Source organism: Sinohyriopsis cumingii, chromosome 17, assembly GCF_028554795.1.
Source record: "Sinohyriopsis cumingii isolate HCF-2022 chromosome 17, ASM2855479v2, whole genome shotgun sequence".
NCBI classification, from domain to species: domain Eukaryota; kingdom Metazoa; phylum Mollusca; class Bivalvia; order Unionida; family Unionidae; genus Sinohyriopsis; species Sinohyriopsis cumingii.
Genome location: NC_142977.1, coordinates 95206232 through 95227820, shown reverse-complemented (window position 1 = coordinate 95227820; position 21589 = coordinate 95206232). Strand labels below are relative to the sequence as shown.

Sequence of the window (21589 nt, the reverse complement as noted above, 5' to 3'; positions counted from 1 at the left end):
ACAGTTTATCTTTTAGTAGGGCTGCATTCAGGAAGTAGCTTCCTTATGGCCCTAACATCAGTGTGATCAAGTAAATATTCTTGTAGTAAGATAAGTCCCTTAAAAATATGCTTTTTACCGAAAATAATACCATCTACTTACATATACATATTTAGGAAAGCTTATACAAGACATCCATTTTGCTTGATCAGAATTAGTGTCAGATGAAGAGGTTTGGTTGGACAAAGAAGAGGATGTTAAGATGTGTTGTACAAGCATATCAGTTAGATACTAAAACAGCACTTGCATCATGAGTTGCAGTAGATTTGCAAAATCCACAATATTAGCTGGGCAGTTTGAGTTATCTCCTTGTTTGTTTTTCAGGTGGATGCCTGACCGAAGCCATTAACACACAGAGAAACCTGAACTGTCGCCTAGGTCATCGACTGGCCCTACACTACTTTAAACAACTTCTTCAGGTCCTTTGTTACCTAAGGAGTAAAGACATTTTACATGAAGATCTGAAAGGTAAAATTGGAAGAAATCATTTCTTGTGTAAATAAATTGGAGTAGAAATTATTTATTTGTATATATGTGATGTATGAAATATGTCCAGCCACAGTGATACAAAATTATTTATGTATGCTATATACTTCACCCCCATCCACACCCCAGAGACAGGTGGCACTCAGTCATCTGTTGGAATTATTGGACAAGGAATAAACAGTGTAGTGTCCATGGACATGAAATTGATTCCACTCTGTGTTGACTGAAATGTCAACTCCCTGGTATTCAGGTTAACTTTTTATCACTTTTTTTTTTCTGCCAGTCTGGTAGGTTGAGCCTGTCACTAACTGCAAGGCTGGAATCTTCATGGAAGTTCCTTGGTTAGGTGTGTGTTTGTTTAGGGCAGTATCCTATACATATATTATTTAGTGTTATGTATTTAGTCCCATATATTCTAATGTAGCACAGCTTACCCCCAAAATTACTTTTGAATGTTGGATTCCTTGATTGTGTCTTGTGTTCTTGGCTGTATTTTTCTGGACTGTGATCATGCAATATATTTTGGGGTCAGTCTATGAATAGCAAGTTTTTCAGATTTCATTATCATTAATGCCCGATCTGGCATTTGATCAATCCTTATTTCTGTATCACACACCCTTATTTGAACTAATCAGGTGCCTTCTTTGATGCCCGCACATTGATATTTTAAGATGCATTGAGTTAGACTTGTATAAATCACAGTTTATTTTGAATTTCATTCATGCAGTAAAGCTAAAACTATTTAGTAAGAACAGAAGTAGGTGTATGTGATAAATACAAAATTACATTCATGTTTGTACTGATCAGGTAAAAGAACTTGTTTGATATGGCACATGAATATGTCTCATCTTGATGGTTTTGACATATCCGTATGTCATATCAAACTGTTATTTGCACTGACTCAGAACAAAACATGTATGCAGTTTAGTATTTATACAGAATAAATATACAGCATTAGTTGGTCTTTCTTTTGCCCTCTACTGCTTGTAGGTACATTACATCTTTCACCTGTTGTGTTTTAGTCGGAAATAGCAGCACCCACCCAGCATAACACGTGGATATCATTAGGCCCTGTATTGAAATGCAAAAGCCCTGTAGTAATCACGTTTTCTATTTGTCCATTTATCTGTGTTTTCACACATCAGGTAACTGGCATTGCTCTGCAACCCTTACACATAATTGGATGCAGTTTGCCTATTACATGTGCAGTGTTGCTTCTAGGCTTCATAATTTTGGATTCCCATCACTCTGCAAGCAACTGTCACAACAAGGAATGTTTAAGTTGGGGAGTCGTGCAAAAGAAATAAAACTTCTGTTTGTATTCTATAATGGTGCATGATAAATATAATACAAATGTAAAATCAAATAGTTTTATCATTTGCATCAAAACATACCACAGTCGGTCTTCTTTCCATAAGCCAGTACCATTCAACACTTTGAAATATCATTCCCCATAATGCCAATGTACATGCATATAAACTTGTATCTAGAAAGGTCTAACAATTACTACCATATAGCCAATTGACTACCATATTCATCACTTATAAAATGTTATAACTCATTAAACAGCAGAAAACTTTTTCCAGCAGTTTTAATGTGTCGGGAGGAAAATGTCAGACCCTTGTACAAATACACTATCAGGAAGTGCACTGGTTAATTGTAAAGGGCCATGACTGTATTTTAAACTCTTATTTTACAAAATGTGCCTTTAAAAGGATTAATTTTGAAACCTTTAACCTTTTAAAGGCATATATACATGCAGCCTTGCATCAAGTAGCTATATTGGATGTAGAGATCTGTAGCAGTGGAAATGTGATATTGATGAAATAGGGCAATGACTCCATCAAAATTGGACCTGATAAAATGAAATCTTTTAAAGACATATATACATGCAGCCTTGCATCAATACTGGATGCAGAGATCTGTTGCATTAGAAATGTGATATTGATGAAATAGGGCAATGACTCCATCAAAATTGGACATGATAAAATGAAATCTTTTAAAGGCATATATACATGCAGCCTTGCATCAAGTAGCTATACTGGATGCAGAGATCTGTAGCAGTGGAAATGTGATATTGATGAAATAGGGCAATGACTTCATCAAAATTGGACCTGATAAAATGAAATCTTTAAAAGGCACATCTACATGCAGCACTGATTCCAGGAATTCACAAGAATTGGATAACTGCCTCCTCAAAGAGACGGGGGGAACTACCACAGCTTACTCAGGGTGGGATGGGTTGTATGCTTACTTGTCCAATTGCATTTCTTTTTTTTTTACAACTTATCTTTTAATGTTGGTACTAGTTGGTACTAGGTAAATACTCAGTCTTTTGTCCCTCTTCAGCATCTGATAGATCCCTCATATTCAAGTGATTATGATGCACCCATTCCTAAACATGAACTTTACCCTTAGATTGTATACCATGATCCTTTGATTCAGAAGTTATGACCTGTGATTGCTTGCTGTCTTGACTGTTGTTTCTACAATATGACTTTATTTAGATTTGTTGAATTTTGGCATGCAGTTATTTATTGATGAATTTCATATTGATAAGTCCTGGAATGAGTTTAATTTCCTTCATTCTCCAAAGTCATTTATAAGAGTTATGGCCCACAACATCATTTACAAGGGTTATTGCCCACAACATCATTTACAAGAGTTATGGCCCACAACATTATTTACAAGAGTTATGGCCCACAACATTTACAAGAGTTATGGCCCACAACATAATTATTTACAAGAGTTATGGCCCACAATGTCATTACAAGAGTTATGGCCACACAACATCATTTACAAGAGTTATGGCCCACAACATTATTTACAAGAGTTATGACCCACAGCATAATTATTTACAAGAATTATGGCCCACAGTGTCATTACAAGAGTTATGGCCCACAATATCATTTACAAGAGTTATGGCCCACAACATCATTACAAGTGTTATGACCCAATCCATCATTTACAAGAGTTATTGCCCCAGATTGCCTTTACTTTTTACTTTGGTTTCCACAGATCAAGTTTTTGGGGGGTTTGAACCAAATTTTGTGTGCTTCTCTGTTTTGGTTATACCTGGAGGAAGTTTGATTTCCTGTGTTCCATGTCCTCAGTGCAGCTGAATGTGGTGTATGATGCAGTCAGGTGATATATCTTATGATCCTCATCTAAAGATACACATATTAACAAATCAATTTGCTCCAATGAGTTATTACTCTTATAGACTTCTTGCTAGATATAGTATATGATACAATATTTTGAATGCAACTAATCTCACAAACTTCAGTGAATCACCATGAAATTTGGGAAATATTCAGGTCATCCTGTAAAAAAAGTACCAAGTTATTGTGTTCCTGCAAATTTTTGTTCAATTATAACCCTTTTTGACTTGGTTCCTGTTGTAGTGTATGACAGGTACTTGTGTATGCAACTAGTCTCAGAGTTGTATTGGATCACTGTGAAACTTTGTGAATGCTATGGACATTATTGGAAAATGTGAATGTGGACAGATTACTTGCTAGAGTTATTGCCCTTTTTATCTCGAAGCTAAATGCAGTGTTTGACAGAATCTTGTAAATACAAACAAGTTCTGCAGTTTTTGCATTTTCTGATGCATCACTTTGAAACTTGCTACATTTCATATTTTGAGTTGAAGATGCACATAAGTACAAATCACTGTGATCCTGCAACTGTTTTGTTAGAGGCTATTGGACTTCTTGACTTGTTGCTGGGTATTGTGTATACTAATCTTTTGAATGCAAGTTATCGCTTTGAAACGTAAGAAGTGTTATGGTCATCATCATCAGATGTGAATGCCAGCTAGTGATTGTGATGGTGCAAATTTGTTTCAAGTTATTGCTCATAGTCCTGCATTTTTTGGCGTTTTTAAATGATCACTTAGAAACTTTGTAATCAGTTTGGTATTCATCTAACAATATGCATATTGACAAATTGTTGCCTCAAGTTTTGCTTGAGTTTTTGCTCTTTTTGGCTGTGAGGCTACGTGTGCTCAGGATATGACCATTAATCCATCATGCATCATCCTTTGTCTGTCAGCCAGTGATTAGACCATCCACATGAGATGTGGGTGGTCGTAGGTTTGAGCCCCAGCCGATTCCTACCAAAGACTTATAAAAATGGTACTAACAGCTGCCTCGCTAAGCACTCAGCATTAAGAGGTTAGTGTTAGGACTGGTCGGCCTGGTGTGAGGATAATGTAACTGGGTGGGACATCATGCTACATGTCTGCAGCACGATTCCCTAGTGCTAGACATCACTATAAACGGTTACACTGCCAACATTGTAGCAGTATGACTGAAAAATTGTTAAAGCAATGTTAAAAATCCAAATCACACACACTTACACACACCCACACTCAACAATTGCTACTTTCAACATCATCTTAGAACTTGACAGACCAATTTCAACCAGACTTGGTGTAGATTGTACAGATGATGCTAATCGACTATTAAATATGGCCACAGTTGCCAGAAACACCTTTCAAAAATGGGCTTCTCCAAAACTGAAAAGATTTTTATTACATTTGACAGAAAGCTTGCTTGCATGAAGAAATTTAAAGTTTTGTATGAATGATGCAAATTTGCCATCAAATATGGTCACCATTACCTAAAAAATTATTTAAAAAATGCCAATTGTCTTTCAGCAATTGCTATTTCAACCATTTTCAAGCAGACTTGGCACAGAGCATCCTGGCATAAAGGCCTTTAAAATTTATAGAAATACTCCACCATCAAATACAGCCACAATCATAAAGATAAGATGGTTTCTTCTTCAAGACACATGCTTGACCCTCTGATCTTGAGGTTAATATCAGTGACAGAAAATTTTGCATTTAAAAGTTTCTCATATGCTTATATATTTGCATATTTCGTAAACCCCTTTTTTGATTTTGTTTATACTTTTGGGATGACCCCTTGGTGGATTTTGTTCATATTTTAAATGACACTTGAAGGATTTTGGTCATATGATGACCCTTTGGTGGATTTTTTTCATACTTTATAATGACCCCTTGGTGGATTTTGTTCATACTTTTTTAATGACCCCTTGGTGGATTTTGTTCATACTTTTTTAATGACCCTTTGGTGGATTTTGTTTATACTTTTTTAATGACCCCTTGGTGGATTTTGTTCATCCTTTTTTAATGTTCCTTTGGTGGATTTTGTTTTTACTTTTTTAATGAACCTTTGGTGGATTTTGTTTATACTTTTTAATGACCCCTTGGTGGAATTAGTTCATACTTTTTAATGACCCCTTGGTGGATTTTGTTCATACTTTTTTAATGTTCCTTTGGTGGATTTTGTTCATACTTTTTTAATGACCCCTTGGTGGATTTTGTTTATACTTTTTTAATGACCCCTTGGTGGATTTTGTTCATACTTTTTTAATGACCCTTTGGTGGATTTTGTTATACTTTTTTAATGACCCCTTGGTGGATTTTGTTCATACTTTTTAATGACCCCTTGGTGGATTTTGTTCATACATTTTTAATGTTCCTTTGGTGGATTTTGTTTATACTTTTTAATAACCCCTTGGTGGATTTTGTTCATACTGTTTAATGACCCTTTGGTGGATTTTGTTCATACTTTTTAATGACCCCTTGGTGGATTTTGTTCATACTTTTTTAATGACCCCTTGGTGGATTTTGTTCATACTTTTTTAATGACCCCTTGGTGGAATTTGTTCATATTTTTTAATGACCCTTTGGTGGATTTTGTTCATACTTTTTAATGACCCTTTGGTGGATTTTATTCATACTTTTTAATGACCCTTGGTGGATTTTGTTCATACTTTTTAATGACCCCTTGGTGGATTTTGTTCATACTTTTTTAATGTTCCTTTGGTGGATTTTGTTTATACTTTTTTAATGACCCCTTTGTGGATTTTGTTCATACTTTTTTAATGTTCCTTTGGTGGATTTTGTTTATACTTTTTAATGACCCCTTGATGGATTTGGTTAAAGTCATTTTATGTTTTTGTATTTCCTAAACCCCTTGGATTTTTGTTCAGCTTTGTTTATGAATCATATTATAGTAAATACATTCTGCAACATGCTCAACCTTTGCACCATGGGGTCAAATTTTTACAGCACTGCTTTGATGTGGGTTTTACTTGCAGTCCCAGGCCATCTTGTTTTAAGTATTCGTGTGTAGGTTATTTACATGGAAGTTGATTGTTAAATGCCAAATATACCAAAAATAAAATCTTTCACTCATGATTCAGTAGGATCAGGATATGGCCTAAAATAATTCTAATGGTGTAATTGAAATTATTATGTTGGTATACAAGGGCAGTTATTTCTCTTTTTGTATTTGCTTAAGTTACTTTCCCATTTTAATTAAGAACATTGTATCATTAAAAATGAGGCAATCATTTTAAATGAGATTAAAATGAGGCATTCAGTTTATATGATATTAAAAGATATTTTTACTATGGCTCTGTTCACAAGGTTCTAGCCAAACAAATTCCATGCATGATGAATGATTAGAGTTCCTGGAAAATGTTATATTCAGAAAAATTCAGTTTTCTTTGGAACCTAGTTTTTTTGGGTGTGAAAAAGAAAGTATAGTTTTTGTTTGACCATGCTCTATCATTCATATACTTGTTTTATTGACCACAGCTGACAACATTCTCCTGAGTCAGAATGACCGCGGCATCAGAGTTGCTGACTTTGGTCTGGCCAGAAGAATTACCCACCAGAAGAAAGGGGAACAGCCATTTGGTACACAAACCCAGTGGAGTCCTGAAAAAGCTGGCAGCGAGGGCCATGGTTTTCCCTCAGAGGTTTGGGCTGCTGTGTGTGTTCTTGTACATATGCTTAGTGGATACCCTCCTTGGGTCAGGCGATTCTCTGATGCCAAATTGCTGCATTTTGTGGTAATTATCTACCAATGTGCTTTACTCTATGATCCCACATAATAGCATGTTCCAGCACATCTATCCAGCTTATCTATATGTCATTTAAATAGTTCTATGCCCCCACTGTTTGCAGATGGTGCGTCTTGATTTGGTCTTGTCTGTCTGTTTGTCCTGTCTGTTTGTCTGTTTCCAATTTTGTATTTGCAAAATGACTTGAGTTCTCCACCAGTTTCAGCTATGAACCTTTGTGGATGAATTTCACTTGGGGGGAAACAAAGACTTGATTTGGGGGTCAGAGGTGAAAATCTACTGTTACCAAAAGAAGGAAATTAGTTTCCATACAATAACATTACTTTTACATCGACCAAAACGGAATAGCTTGCACTTGTGTGAGGAAGAAGCATATCAATTTGGATGTCAACTGATCCATGTTCAGAGCCACTGTGACTTAAAGAAGAGAAAAGGTTTTGCACAGATCATTCTTCCTCACATACCTGGCTCAGACTTTATTAATGTCTTGCACTTGGGGTAAGGAAAAAGCATATAGTTTTGGAGGGGTCAAAAGGTTAAAACTCGTGGCCATATTGACTTAAGGAAAATCTTTTTACATAAAACCAAAGTTAGTGTATGGCCTGCACATTGGCTAAGGAAGAAGCCTGCTGTTTTGGGGGTCAGAAGGTCATGGTGAATATTACTGAAAGAAGAAAGCTTTTTTGGCATAATAACGGTCTTGTCTGGACTATAATCAAAGTTTGTGGAGGGCATACACTTAAAAGCTGGGTCATTGTTGTTCCAAACAATATGGGTTTTGCAGAATAACATTTGTACTCGAGTAAGTTCCTTTACCAAAGTTTGTAAGTGAATTGCACTGAGGGTAATAAAAATGACCTTTAGATTATGGGGTCTTAAAGTCAGAGACCATTGCAATTGTAATAAAAATATTAAAGCTTGTGGTACTCTTGTTTTCTTTCTCAGGTTTTTGTTGCTATTGCTTAGCAAGTCTTTTATGAAGTGAGAATCATTGTAGTTTCTGGTGGTTGCTCATAAGGTCATGTGAGCTCATGATATGGCCTTGGGTCCATCATAAGTTTCAGATTTTGCATCTGTTAATATTTTTTTGTTTTGAAATTCTTATGGTATCACGGTACCAATTGTTTTTCCATATACCTCAATGCTAATGTTTTGTGAAATAAATATACTTTCTGTCCTACTTGGGCATGCATGTCACACGCTGTCATATAGAACAATGCTAGATTGTCAATTTGACAATGACATAACCAGGTACTCCATTGCATTTAAGAGAGATAACTCTACTGGAACTAGACAGGGGTAAGAGTTATCTAGTCACAACAAGCACATTTTCAGTCATGTGTACCATATTTTAAAAAAATCATAAAAAATACAAAATATGATCTAGATAGAAATTAACACAAACTCACATGTTGCCAAGAGGTTCAACTTTTTTTTAAGCCAAACAGAAAGCACAAGTCTTACATAATGCACCAATCACAGCTAGTTTTGTTCTTTAATTCTGAATACAATGTTCCATACACCTTAAGCTCCGCCCACCTGGACTTGCGCAATTGGTACCGTTATACCTATAGCAAACCTTAATTTTTCCAATAATCTGTGAAATAGTTCGGGACTGTATAAGTAACAAATATACTTAGTCTCACTTGTGAAAAACAATTTGATGAGGTACTAACCTATGTCTTATATGAATGTGTATAGAAATGTCATTGAGCTGTTTGAACTATTGTTTTCATACTTTTGCTTCACCATCAAAATCATCTTTTGAAATAAAATGAATTCTTTCAACTATGAGTTCTATCTTATTCATATCAGCAATTATTGAACTTCACATAGGTGATATGGGATAAATCACATTATATCATATTATGTAATAACTAGGTCAAAGGTCAATGTACCAAATAGTATGCACCTGTCCTACTTCAAAATGTACAATTCACCTAAAAGAAAGGAATTTATATTTGTTTGGTAGGTGCAGAACTTAACATCAGAGACAGGTGGACATGACCCAATCTTATTATAAAGTATAAGCTTTGACCACTTTACACTATCTACAGATACAAGAGGTCACTAACCACCAGTCCTCACACAAAGGTCCACCTACCCATCCTCTTTGTAACACAAATAGTAAGCTTTCCTCCTTTGTAATGTGAATAAAATTGTTTCAATAAGCCAGTCAGTCACCAAATATAGTAAATCGCAGCTTCTGAGTGGTTATGTTTGGATTGGGAGGTGAAATTAGGGGAATAAAATACAGAAAAATGCCAAATATAAACACTAAGTATAGCACATCAAATGGAGTTAAAAACAGGAGGAAAGTGTTTATCTAAAAGGGAGAGGTAGCTTATGATAAAGGAATTAAAGGTGGCAAAGTCAGCAATGCGAAAAATGAGAAGTGAAAGTTTGATGACCTTACCTTGGACAAATATATGGGGCAGGGCCCAACAGGTCCAAGGACAGCCCAAAGGCAACTGTGCTATAACATCCCTTACAGGACCCAAATTTCAAGTGAAGTTGTGTTCATTTCCATCTAATATAAAAGGGTGAATAATTTAGATAATATAGATACATATAAAGTATATTTCTTCTACATAAGAATTTAATAATAATTGGCATAAGATAGAGAGAAACTTATCTCAGAGCCAAGCAGAACATACCTTATCAGTTTTTAAACTTGTAAACTTTACTGTGAGAAATTATCAAATTGCTTCTACTTACATTTGCATCAAGATTGAGGGCTAATATAATACTTCACAAATCTTCTCTTTATTTTCATAATCAGTCACTGAAAATGTGAGATTTTATTTCCTTGAAATGTTATGACTGGTGTAAGGGAGATAACTGAATGATATATATAAGGTGTGGTAACCTTGAATACATTATCCATGTAATATAGATGAGTTCATCAACAACCTGTATTAACTTCATTGCAATTAAATTATCTCAAAATACATTACTGACAAAGTGAGAACCTAACATTTAGACTCCTATGTTTAGTGGAGACCTCAAGAGTCATGTAATTTTAATTTCTAAGATGACGCAGCTCTTTCATATCACATAGTTCATATTTTCTACAATGCCGGCATGTAGAGTGCAGCCTTCCATAACCATGCAGATATCATCTCATGCCAATTTGGATTCTTGCGATGGGATGCAAAGTTTCAAGAACAGTGTGGATTTGAATGGAATGAATACGCACTGTGTGACTAAAATGGTTATCATTCTGTAATGTTGGACCAAACATGGAAATTCCACAGGAGCAGCTTGACAGAAAGAAATAGGATTAATTGAAAGTCAATAGTAGATTATAATTGGGCTTATATAAGTGCCAATGGGAAATGCTGACTTAAGGAAACTGTTCTTGTTTGTTGGTATTCACTGCTACTTCAACAAAAGGGAATGCAAGAGAACTGAACTAACTACATGAACAATTTCAAAGCAGGAGAGTGTAAAAAAAAAAGGGACAATTAGAGCAGGACAATTCAAATCAAAATGGGAAGGAATACCAAATCCTTAATAAATTACCTAAAAATTACTCATGCCAGAACATCCCACATGATACAAGTGATCTATCTACAAGTGTACTTAGAATGTTCTCTATCCTGGTTTATGGCATGCCTTACAAGAACAAGATAGTTGTTTTTGTACACATGATTTTTCATCTTTTGCAGGTACAATAGCCAATATTTGGCCAAAATCAACTATATTATGTTTCCATAACTTATTTTGTTGCATGCATTCCAATCTAGGAGGTAACAGCACATACATAAAGGCATCAGGTAACACAAGTCTATATCTATCATAGCTATAGTTATCAAAAGTCCCCATCCAAAGCCATCTTGTGCTATTTTCTAAAGATTTCATACATTTTATTCTTAAAGAACTTTCAATATTTGACCAAAAGTGTTCAGCATACATTTGTTTTCCTACATCAAACTAGTATAGTTCATAAATGCCGCCCACATGTATGCGTTTCTTTGGAAACACTGTGAGGCTATTCTTTCCTTTAGGTATCACGGTACCAATTGTTTTTCCATATACCTCAATGCTAATGTTTTGTGAAATAAATATACTTTCTGTCCTACTTGGGCATGCATGTCACACGCTGTCATATAGAACAATGCTAGATTGTCAATTTGACAATGACATAACCAGGTACTCCATTGCATTTAAGAGAGATAACTCTACTGGAACTAGACAGGGGTAAGAGTTATCTAGTCACAACAAGCACATTTTCAGTCATGTGTACCATATTTTAAAAAAATCATAAAAAATACAAAATATGATCTAGATAGAAATTAACACAAACTCACATGTTGCCAAGAGGCTCAACTTTTTTTTAAGCCAAACAGAAAGCACAAGTCTTACATAATGCACCAATCACAGCTAGTTTTGTTCTTTAATTCTGAATACAATGTTCCATACACCTTAAGCTCCGCCCACCTGGACTTGCGCAATTGGTACCGTTATACCTTATAGGAAAAAGGTTTGCATTGAGCAGCCATTTACAATGTCCAAAAGAGATAAACAGAATTAGTATACCCACACTTTAAAGTCAAGTCTGGTGATATTGTGATACCTTTAATCTCTCCAACTATTGTACATCTTTCCAGCCACCTGTTACCATTAGTGATGCTAAATCCTGTCAGTTACAAGTTATTTCTTCCACTTGTGTATGTTCAACAATACTCTCTCGAGACAGCACAGATACCTTCCATTTTGTGCCTTTTCTCAAGTTTGAGCAATCCCAAAGAGTTTTCTCATTATAGGGAAGTATACCTCGTCTGCTGTTTTAGCTCATCTGGTCGTAGACCACAAGAGGTTATGGAATGGCCTGTCATCCAGTGCTTGTCAGTCATCTGTCATTTGTCCATTAGCACACATTTATTATTGCTTCCAAAGCTCATGCCAACATACTGGAGAGAAGGGGATCCACTATCGTTAAGCAGTTAGGGTGTTGAACTTGTGAAGGGTGCAGTTCAGTTCCTGTCTTTGGATCAGCCCCAATGTGTCCTTGGGCAGAATGCTTTATATGTCTTGACACTGTATAACCATCAGTGTTGCTCTGCTGTAAATACCATAAACCAGATTGAAACTTGATTGGATTTTTATGTAATAAGGGCCCAATATAGTAGTCATCAGTGATATATATTGCAACAGCATAAAATCTTCAGAGTGATCCAAAATGTTTCCTTTTTGTAGTATGAATGTTGATTTCAGTTTTTCTACTTTATGTTTTCAGATAGTGGAGAATTCTCCACCCATTCAGGACATTCCTAAAAACGTCCATCCAGTGGTACGAGACCTGATAGTGCAGGGACTGGAATTGGATCCAGGAAAAAGGCCCACAGCTGATGCTCTCCTCAAACACAAGGCCTTCACTCTTTTTGGTAATACTTCTGACGATCTGTGCTTCATGTTTTAGCAGTTTGTATGAGTGGTGGTGCATGGGTGAATAGTTATGTTTTAATTCATGTTTTTGCATGGGTTATTAGTTCTGTATTAATGAATGGAGGTGTAAGGGGGGGTAACTTAGTGCAGAAATTGATGACCCTTGTATGAGATTTTATTGTCACCTTGAAAGAAATTTGATATGTTTATAATATGTAAATGAGTGTGAGCAACAGTTTTCCATTCAGCATGAATAGTCTTGATTAATAAAATTTTAAGTTAAGTCTGGTGATTGAAGTTCATTCAAACATGAGGCAGGCACAAACAATGGCTTGGAATGATTCCAGTGTTTCATAATTTAGTTAATATCTTTGCACTTGATGGGCTTGCAACACATCAAATTGTGACACTGCTAATTCCACTGAGCAGTTGGTAGCTGGTTACATGCTTGGTTCACATGTGGAATGGTGAAATTATCCATACTATGTGAATCTAAGTTGAATTTTACAATTCTTAAATAAGACCATGACCATCAGAAAGTTATTGACTGTGTGACGTTATGGATACTGTTTTAAGCGATTGCTTTATAATAACCAATTAGTGTTGTTGGTTGTGTGTGCTCCCTGTGATGTCAGGTATAAGTGATTGATCTTGACCAATGTCTGATTTGTTCTCATACAGGTGGTAACATTGTTGTAACCATTGAAGCAACAAGTGTTTGTCATCGACAGGGTTTTCTGTATGTCATCGACAGGGTTTTCTGTATGTCATCGACAGGGTTTTCTGTTTGTCATCTTCAGGGTTTTCTTTTTGTCATCGACAGGGTTTTCTGTATGTCATCGACAGGGTTTTCTGTTTGCCATCAGCATGGTTTAGTTCTTTTGTATTCTTTGTTTGGGGTATCTGAGAGGTTAATCCTTAAAATTAAATACAAGTAAAAGAAAAGACTGTGTCATAGTTTAGACATACTGATAAATGCAAAGCCATATTATGACTTCAAAACTTGAATAAATGACCAAATGTGGACAAACATTATACTTAAATTTCAAAGATAAGATGGTAGTGGGGGTATTTCTGTATGGGATTGGTTTCAACTACTACTGCTGGCATGAATGTCCAACAAAATTTGTAAAAAATTCTTCGGTATACTTATTAGTACAAACTCTAAAACATTCACTTTATTGTATTCAACCTATTACATATACATTGAAGACATACTTTTTTCTTCAGAAAATGGTCCTCCGTCAGATCAGTTTTATTCCACTCTGTTGACATCATCAAGTGCTGCTATGCTTCCACTCAACCAATTGGATGAGAACACTTCTATCCTTCAGGAGATTTATCACAGCCTAGCCATTCCCAGTGTGTCCCAGGGGGTGAATGTGAAAGACAACAGCCTAGCCATTCCCAGTGTGTCCCAGGGGGTGAATGTGAAAGACAACAGCCTAGCCATTTCCAGTGTGTCCCAGGGGATGAATGTTAAAGAAAACAGCCTGGCCATTCCTTCTGTTTCCCAGGGAGTGAATGTTAAAGAAAACAGCCAGCACAAGAACAATATAGTCAGCCTTCCATCCCAGCCCCAAAGGCCCACCAGCCAGAAAGAAGAAGGAGCAGAATATGGACTGCCGTCTGCAGAATTGTCTGGCCACTTAGAATGGTTAAAAGTTTGGTACATCGCACCTCAGGTGCCACCTGACCTAGTGGCCATGCCAGTGTTTGTAAATCCAGATCCAGGGCCTTTTTATCCAACAGAAAATCAGGTCCCAAGCCGTCATTTTTATGATTACCTGTATGACCATGCCACAGCTCCACAACCTGTACATGACAGTACGGAGCTTAAGGTGTACACCCCAGATGATGTATCTTACTGTGAAAGCAGTTGTCCAAGTTACAACCTGTCAGAAGAAGATGTGAATTCAAACCTTCCCAATTTTTTACTGCTGGACGTGGATCGTGAACTTGAAAACTTAAAACAAGAAATGGGTCTCCAGGTCTCTGGTAGCTCGAACAGTAGTGTAATCAGGCAAGAGGAAAAAGCTGTGATACCAGACCAAGAGCCAGATAATCAGCATGATAGCTTCGATTCTTTTGATAGCTTTAAGTTGTTTGGAGATGGTGAGCCAACCATACCAACTCTCCCTAAATTTGGTGACATAGCCTCATTTTGTACAGGTGAAATGTTCATGCTCACTGACACAAAGAAACCAGACCAGCAGTATCCGTGTTCAAAATGTACCCTGCCAGACTCTGAGTTTAATGAGAAAACAAACTTGGATAGAATGACTGAACCAGAAGAAAAAAGGGGTGTGTCACATCAAATTGTACCAGGTTCTGCAAAGATGCAAGAGGTAAAACTGTTACAAGATTTGTCTCCCTCTGCTAAAGAACAGGAATCATCACAAAATAGCAGTAAATTAGATATACCTCCAAAAGACCAACAAAGTTACATGATGCGCCACTTAAGCTATCCAATTATACAAACCACTGAATATTTACATCCACCCACCCAACCTCATACAGCACCTCCAGATCAAAAGCCATCCAAACAATTTCCAGATTTTGCAGTACTTCCCAAAAACCCATCATCCCTTCAACAACTGCAAACACAAATTCCCCAAAGAAGAATTGTCCAAGATAAGGCTGCAACTCGTTTGGACACACTAGACAGCCAGAAAACATCTGCAGTAACTGTAGCTCAAAACATGGCCTCCTTCAATCCATCTAGTCAAAACTCATCAAGTGTTAGACTACCGGTACCATGTGAAAAATCAGAGAAGGATCTTCATAATGAGCTGCTGAAACAGGCAGCTTCAGATAGAGATAAAACTAGCTCCTCAAGACCCCCACTTCACCTGGATTTGAAGAAAACCTCAAACATTACACACAAGAATTCAGAGAAAAAAGCCCCTAATACAGCTCCAGCAACGATGCCTAAAGAGAATAAAGAGCCAGATGAGGACCTAATGTGGAAGTCCTGTGATGAAATGCAAATAGGTTCCACATCATCCAATACCCGATCCACTCCTTCACCAGTACACACCACCCCAAAGAGTGCATACGATGAACAAGAGGAGGCATTCAGTAAGTTTTTCCTTTTAATGTTGAGACTTTTTTTTATGATAGGGATTGTTAACTGGAAGCAGCAACCTTAGTCCAGTTTCCAAAATTAAAATTTTGTATGACCCTTTTGTTTTATCCCTTCCATGCATACCTTTATCATTAGCAAAAATAGCACATGTTCAGGTATAAGACACACTCACTCATGTATTACCAACAGTTTCTCTATGGAGTGGACTGCTCCAGTGGCCTAGTGGTTAGAGCATCCGCCTTGGATGCAGGAGGTCAAGGGTTCGATCCCCGGGCGCTTAGCATTAAGAGGTTGGTGTTGGGACTGGTTGGCCTAGTGTCAGGATTAGCTGAATCCGAGACTAGATCCCATGCAGACAGAGGTGAGATGGCAGTGATCCGTAACGGAGAGCGCTTTCGGCCACTCGGGGCCCTGCAAACAACTTGAGAAACCTTTAAATAATTATTTTCATAGCATACACAATTGGCAGCATTGGAAGAAATCTCAAAAGAAAAGCTTATATTAATCCAGATTTCTTGTGAGGTAACCAAGGGAAGTAACCTGTTATGGGACTATTTAAAATAGCAGGTTTGGAGTTAACCTTGCAAAATTATTTTACATTTTTTTAAAACTTAAATGTACAATACAAGATACATGAATTTCAATATAGGAAGGTAAATGAAATTAACAATATAATACATATTAGGGATTATAATAAATGATTTCTAATTTAAACCTATAATGGTTCAAAAATAACATAATTTATAGAAACACTTTAGGCTTTAAGCCTATAATAATTAGACAGTACCACTACTAACTCATTATAATGGTGTCCTTGTGAGGCAGTAAATATACTGCATGATAGTTAGACTGCCTGATAATGAAGTACAATGTATTTCTACTACATAATGCAGTGGGATTCATGGCAATACATGCTTTGTATCCAGAACAGTTATATGATAAAACGCTTTATAATGAGTGAGCGCTGTAGTATAATTTCTTAGATAGGTTTGTAAAATACCACTACAGTTGTCTGGATGAAGACATTTTCACTAATGAATAAATTACTAATAATGCATTGTTGCCATTAAACTAAATAATTATCTACAAGAATAGGTTACCTGTTATATAAGGAATATATTTCTTATAAAAACCAAATCCAGGTTTATACATTTTTTGCAGAAAAAATATTGCTAAATATTTTGGAGTGAGTTTGGTATGCTTTAATAAATAATGTAGCAACTATGTGATCCAACATTAATAGACAGTGTAGTGACTATGTGATCCATCATTAATAGACGGTGTAGCGACTGTGATCCATCTTTAATAGACAATGTAGCAACTTTGTGATCCATCATTAATAGACAATGTAGCGAATATGTGATCCATCATTAATAGACAATTTAGCGAATATGTGATCCATCATTAATAGACAGTGTAGTTACTGTGTGATCCATCATTAATAGAGAATGTAGCAACTATGTGATCCATCATTAACAGACAATGTAGCAACTATGTGATCCATCATTAATAGACAGTGTAGCAACTTTGTGATCCATTATTAATAGACAATGTAGCAACTTTGTGATCCATCATTAATAGACAATGTAGCGAATATGTGATCTATCATTAATAGACAATGTAGCAACTTTGTGATCCATCATTAATAGACAATGTAGCAACTTTGTGATCCATCATTAATAGACAATGTAGCGAATATGTGATTCATCATTAATAGACAATGTAGCAACTTTGTGATCCATTATTAATAGACAATGTAGCAACTTTGTGATCCATCATTAATAGACAATGTAGCGAATATGTGATCCATCATTAATAGACAATGTAGCAACTTTGTGATCCATCATTAATAGACAATGTAGCAACTTGTGATCCATTATTAATAGACAATGTAGCAACTTTGTGCTCCATCATTAATAGACAATGTAGCGAATATGTGATCCATTATTAATAGACAATGTAGCAACTTTGTGATCCATCATTAATAGACAATGTAGCAACTTTGTGTTCCATCATTAATAGACAATGTAGCAACTATGTGATCCATCATTAATAGACAATATAGCAACTTTGTGATCCATTATTAATAGACAATGTAGCAACTTTGTGATCCATCATTAATAGACATTGTAGCGAATATGTGATCCATCATTAATAGACAATGTAGCAACTTTGTGATCCATCATTAATAGACAATGTAGCGAATATGTGATCCATCATTAATAGACAATGTAGCAACTTTGTGATCCATCATTAATAGACAATGTAGCAACTTGTGATCCATTATTAATAGACAATGTAGCAACTTTGTGATCCATCATTAATAGACAATGTAGCGAATATGTGATCCATCATTAATAGACAATGTAGCAACTTTCTGATCCATCATTAATAGACAATGTAGCAACTATGTGATCCATCATTAATAGACAATGTAGCAACTTTGTGATCCATTATTAATAGACAATGTAGCAACTTTGTGATCCATCATTAATAGACAATGTAGCAACTTTGTGATCCATCATTAATAGACAATGTAGCGACTATGTGATCCATCATTAATAGACAATGTAGCGACTATGTGATCCATCATTAATAGACAATATAGCAACTATGTGATCCATCATTTATAGACAATGTAGCAACTATGTGATCCATCATTAATAGACAATGTAGCGACTATGTGATCCATCATTAATAGACAATGTAGCAACTTTATGATCCATCATTAATAGACAATGTAGCAACTTTGTGATCCATCATTAATAGACAATGTAGCAACTTTGTGATCCATCATTAATAGACAATGTAGCGACTATGTGATCCATCATTCATAGACAATGTAGCAAGTATGTGATTCAAGAGTTTCTTTTCCCTCTTTACTTGCAGTGTATTTGTGAGTTTACATTCCCAGGCTGACAGGTGTGAACTCCCCAGATGAGTGATATTAGGTCCACTAGGGTCTGTTCTTTTTATTAATGCACTAGTCTCTTTAGCTGCATGCATGCAGGTGCATCAAAGATAGGTACTAAAATATTAAATTGCTTATCCAAATTTTGAATGTACTGCAAATCCTCTGTCATGGTTACTCTCGACATATCTTACCCTATACTTTCTTTTAACTTCTTTCAGAGAGGCTGGAGACTGAGTCACAGCAGAGTGATGAAATTCTTAACCTCGCGCTGGACGATGACAACGAGAACGAGACACAGGTAAGTAGCATCCAGTGCCAAGGCGTTTGGCTTTTAGGTGTATAATAATGTTTAAATAATCTTCCGCTATGTGTATGCCACTAAGCTATTCGATTTTCTTTTCAATATAGAACTTAACTCTTTACTACTTATTGATGTACCACCTATATACCCTAATGAAAACATTTGACACCATTATGTAATACTGCATACTATTAGCTAAAGTGCCGTCTGAATGATTTTAAATTAAGTAAATGGAATGAAGTGCTGTTTCAGTGTTCTTCTCCATTTACAGGGCCTGTATACATGTATCACACATATTATACATTAAATGAATTGCATTAAACTTATGTTCAGCTTGAAACAAGGTTTTCAAGATAATTAATATTTGCAAAATCACTAAACAAGTGAAAAACAGATAACAAAAGATGAATCGTTTTTTAGCTGCAGAAAAGAAAAACTCAGTTTTGTAGTCTGTTTGAAGTACCATTGGTTCATTCTTGATGATGTACTGCAAGGAAGCAGACATGATACATAAGGATGTTGCACACACAGCAACCATAGACAATTTCATGATGAACATTTTTCTTAGAACATGAAAAAGAATGCCTGGGTCGGCATAAAAAGTGGACAGTGGGCCGACAAGAAACACTTTTTTCTTGGCCTTATCACTGATGAAATGATTGACGACCTTTGCAACTGCTTCATATACTGCCACTGGTGTAAATGTTATATTCTTCCATGTGTTCAGCAAGGGTAATAGTAGAGTACCTATCAAAATATAAATGATTTTTTTTTATTCCACCAGATCCCACAATAGATCATGGACAGTGCAATACCCAACTCCATACCTCATCAGGAGTTCACTTTGATCTTTTTTGCCCAAGGCAGCTAGAAAATTATTATGTAGTAACTGGAAGTAACTCCATCACACCTGGCCCAAAACTTTATTCTAAATTTGTTTGGTTTGGCAGGCATATAGTGTCTCAGTTCTGAATGACCCTTGTGTCCTTTCATTGCCTCATCTGTTGCAGTCTCAGTGGAATGCTGGTAGTATTCTTATAAAAATTAGCCAACACCATCTCAAAAGGATGCCAATAGAATCAGTCAATTAGATGAGATTTTTCAATTATATTACAACTATATTGATATTTGATTTTCTGATCTCTGTGGTATCAGTGACACTACTCACTGTGGAAGTGAAATAATACATCACAAATCAAATATCTGGAATTATAATGAAGATGATAACAATTCTAAAATCTTATTATGACTGTTTTAACTATTTATTATTAATACCAATTTTAAAATAAAATCAACACTCTGATGGTTAAACATGACTTTAGAACCTTAAGAGCAATGCAGGTTTGGAAAGCTCTGTGAATCAGGCCTAGCTGTCATGAAACTCTTTTATACTCAGTTCAGTTTTTGATTGGCCATCATTTGAATATATATATATATATATATATATATATATATATATATATATATATATATATATATATATATATATATACTCAGTTCAGTTTTTGATTGGCCATCATTTGAATATATATATACTCAGTTCTGTTTTTGATTGACCATCATTTGAATACATATATACTCAGTTCAGTTTTTGATTGGCCATCATTTGAAAATTGCATTAAAAATACTGCAAATAGCCTAGCTTTCCATTCTTGAATTTGCTGATCATAAAAAGAGACAGCAGAATCAGAGTTCAAAAAATGAGTGCAGACTCAAATTTAGATGTTTTGTGAGAGAAGGGCCAGTCTTAGATGGACTATATAAATTTCACAAATGTAGGAAAATAGCTTTGAGAATACCCCTAAACAGGTCTCCTATTCATTCTAGGTTTTCACTGGCTGTCATTGATTATTGAGATGCAACAGTGGCATGTTTAGGAAAGGGTCCGTATTTAGCTAAAGAAATCAGTGTTAAGTATGTATGTTTTGAAATGGCATTCATTATCAGTGTTGTAGAAGGAGTATGTGACTTGGTATATCAGCCAATGGGTCTTTATACAAGTCAGATGGGTTGCAACTGTTTGCAGAATTTTGGAGAAACATTGGCATTAATTTGTTGATCTTGTATCTGAGCTTGTTACCACACCGGAAGCCATATTTCTGATTTGATTTTGATTAAACTTGAAATATGGGTTTAAGATCTTAATATCGGGACAGTCAAAAGTAAAATTCACTCTGACACATGTTTGATATGGTTTTGCAGCTGATTGGCTGAGTGTTGCAGCATTTTAATGATGCAATTTCAGATCATATTTTTCTCAAACTTGGTAAAAAAGCTTCACTCGTCGAAATATGTGCTTATTATGAGCAAGATTTACACATAGTTATGGGGTGATCTTACATATGATTGTGCTTTTTATCACTTGAGAGACTGTTTCTTCTTCAAGCACATTACCCGATCATAACAGTGTAGGAAAACTGCTACAGCCTCTAAAATCCAGCCTTCTCAGGCTAAAACGTTTTAG

General features: G+C 35.7%; 1 protein-coding gene across 1 annotated transcript in view; it reads left to right on the top strand.

Moving 5' to 3' along the window:
* The window catches only part of LOC149779471 (uncharacterized), a 94448-nt gene that overhangs the window by 56028 nt on the left and 16831 nt on the right, over positions 1-21589 (top strand). Inside the window, exons 13-17 of the mRNA XM_089940159.1 lie at positions 364-507; positions 7163-7419; positions 12674-12821; positions 14053-15903; positions 19043-19122. Of these exons, the coding sequence (XP_089796285.1) occupies positions 364-507; positions 7163-7419; positions 12674-12821; positions 14053-15903; positions 19043-19122 (2480 nt within the window). The remainder of the gene's footprint in view (positions 1-363; positions 508-7162; positions 7420-12673; positions 12822-14052; positions 15904-19042; positions 19123-21589) is intronic.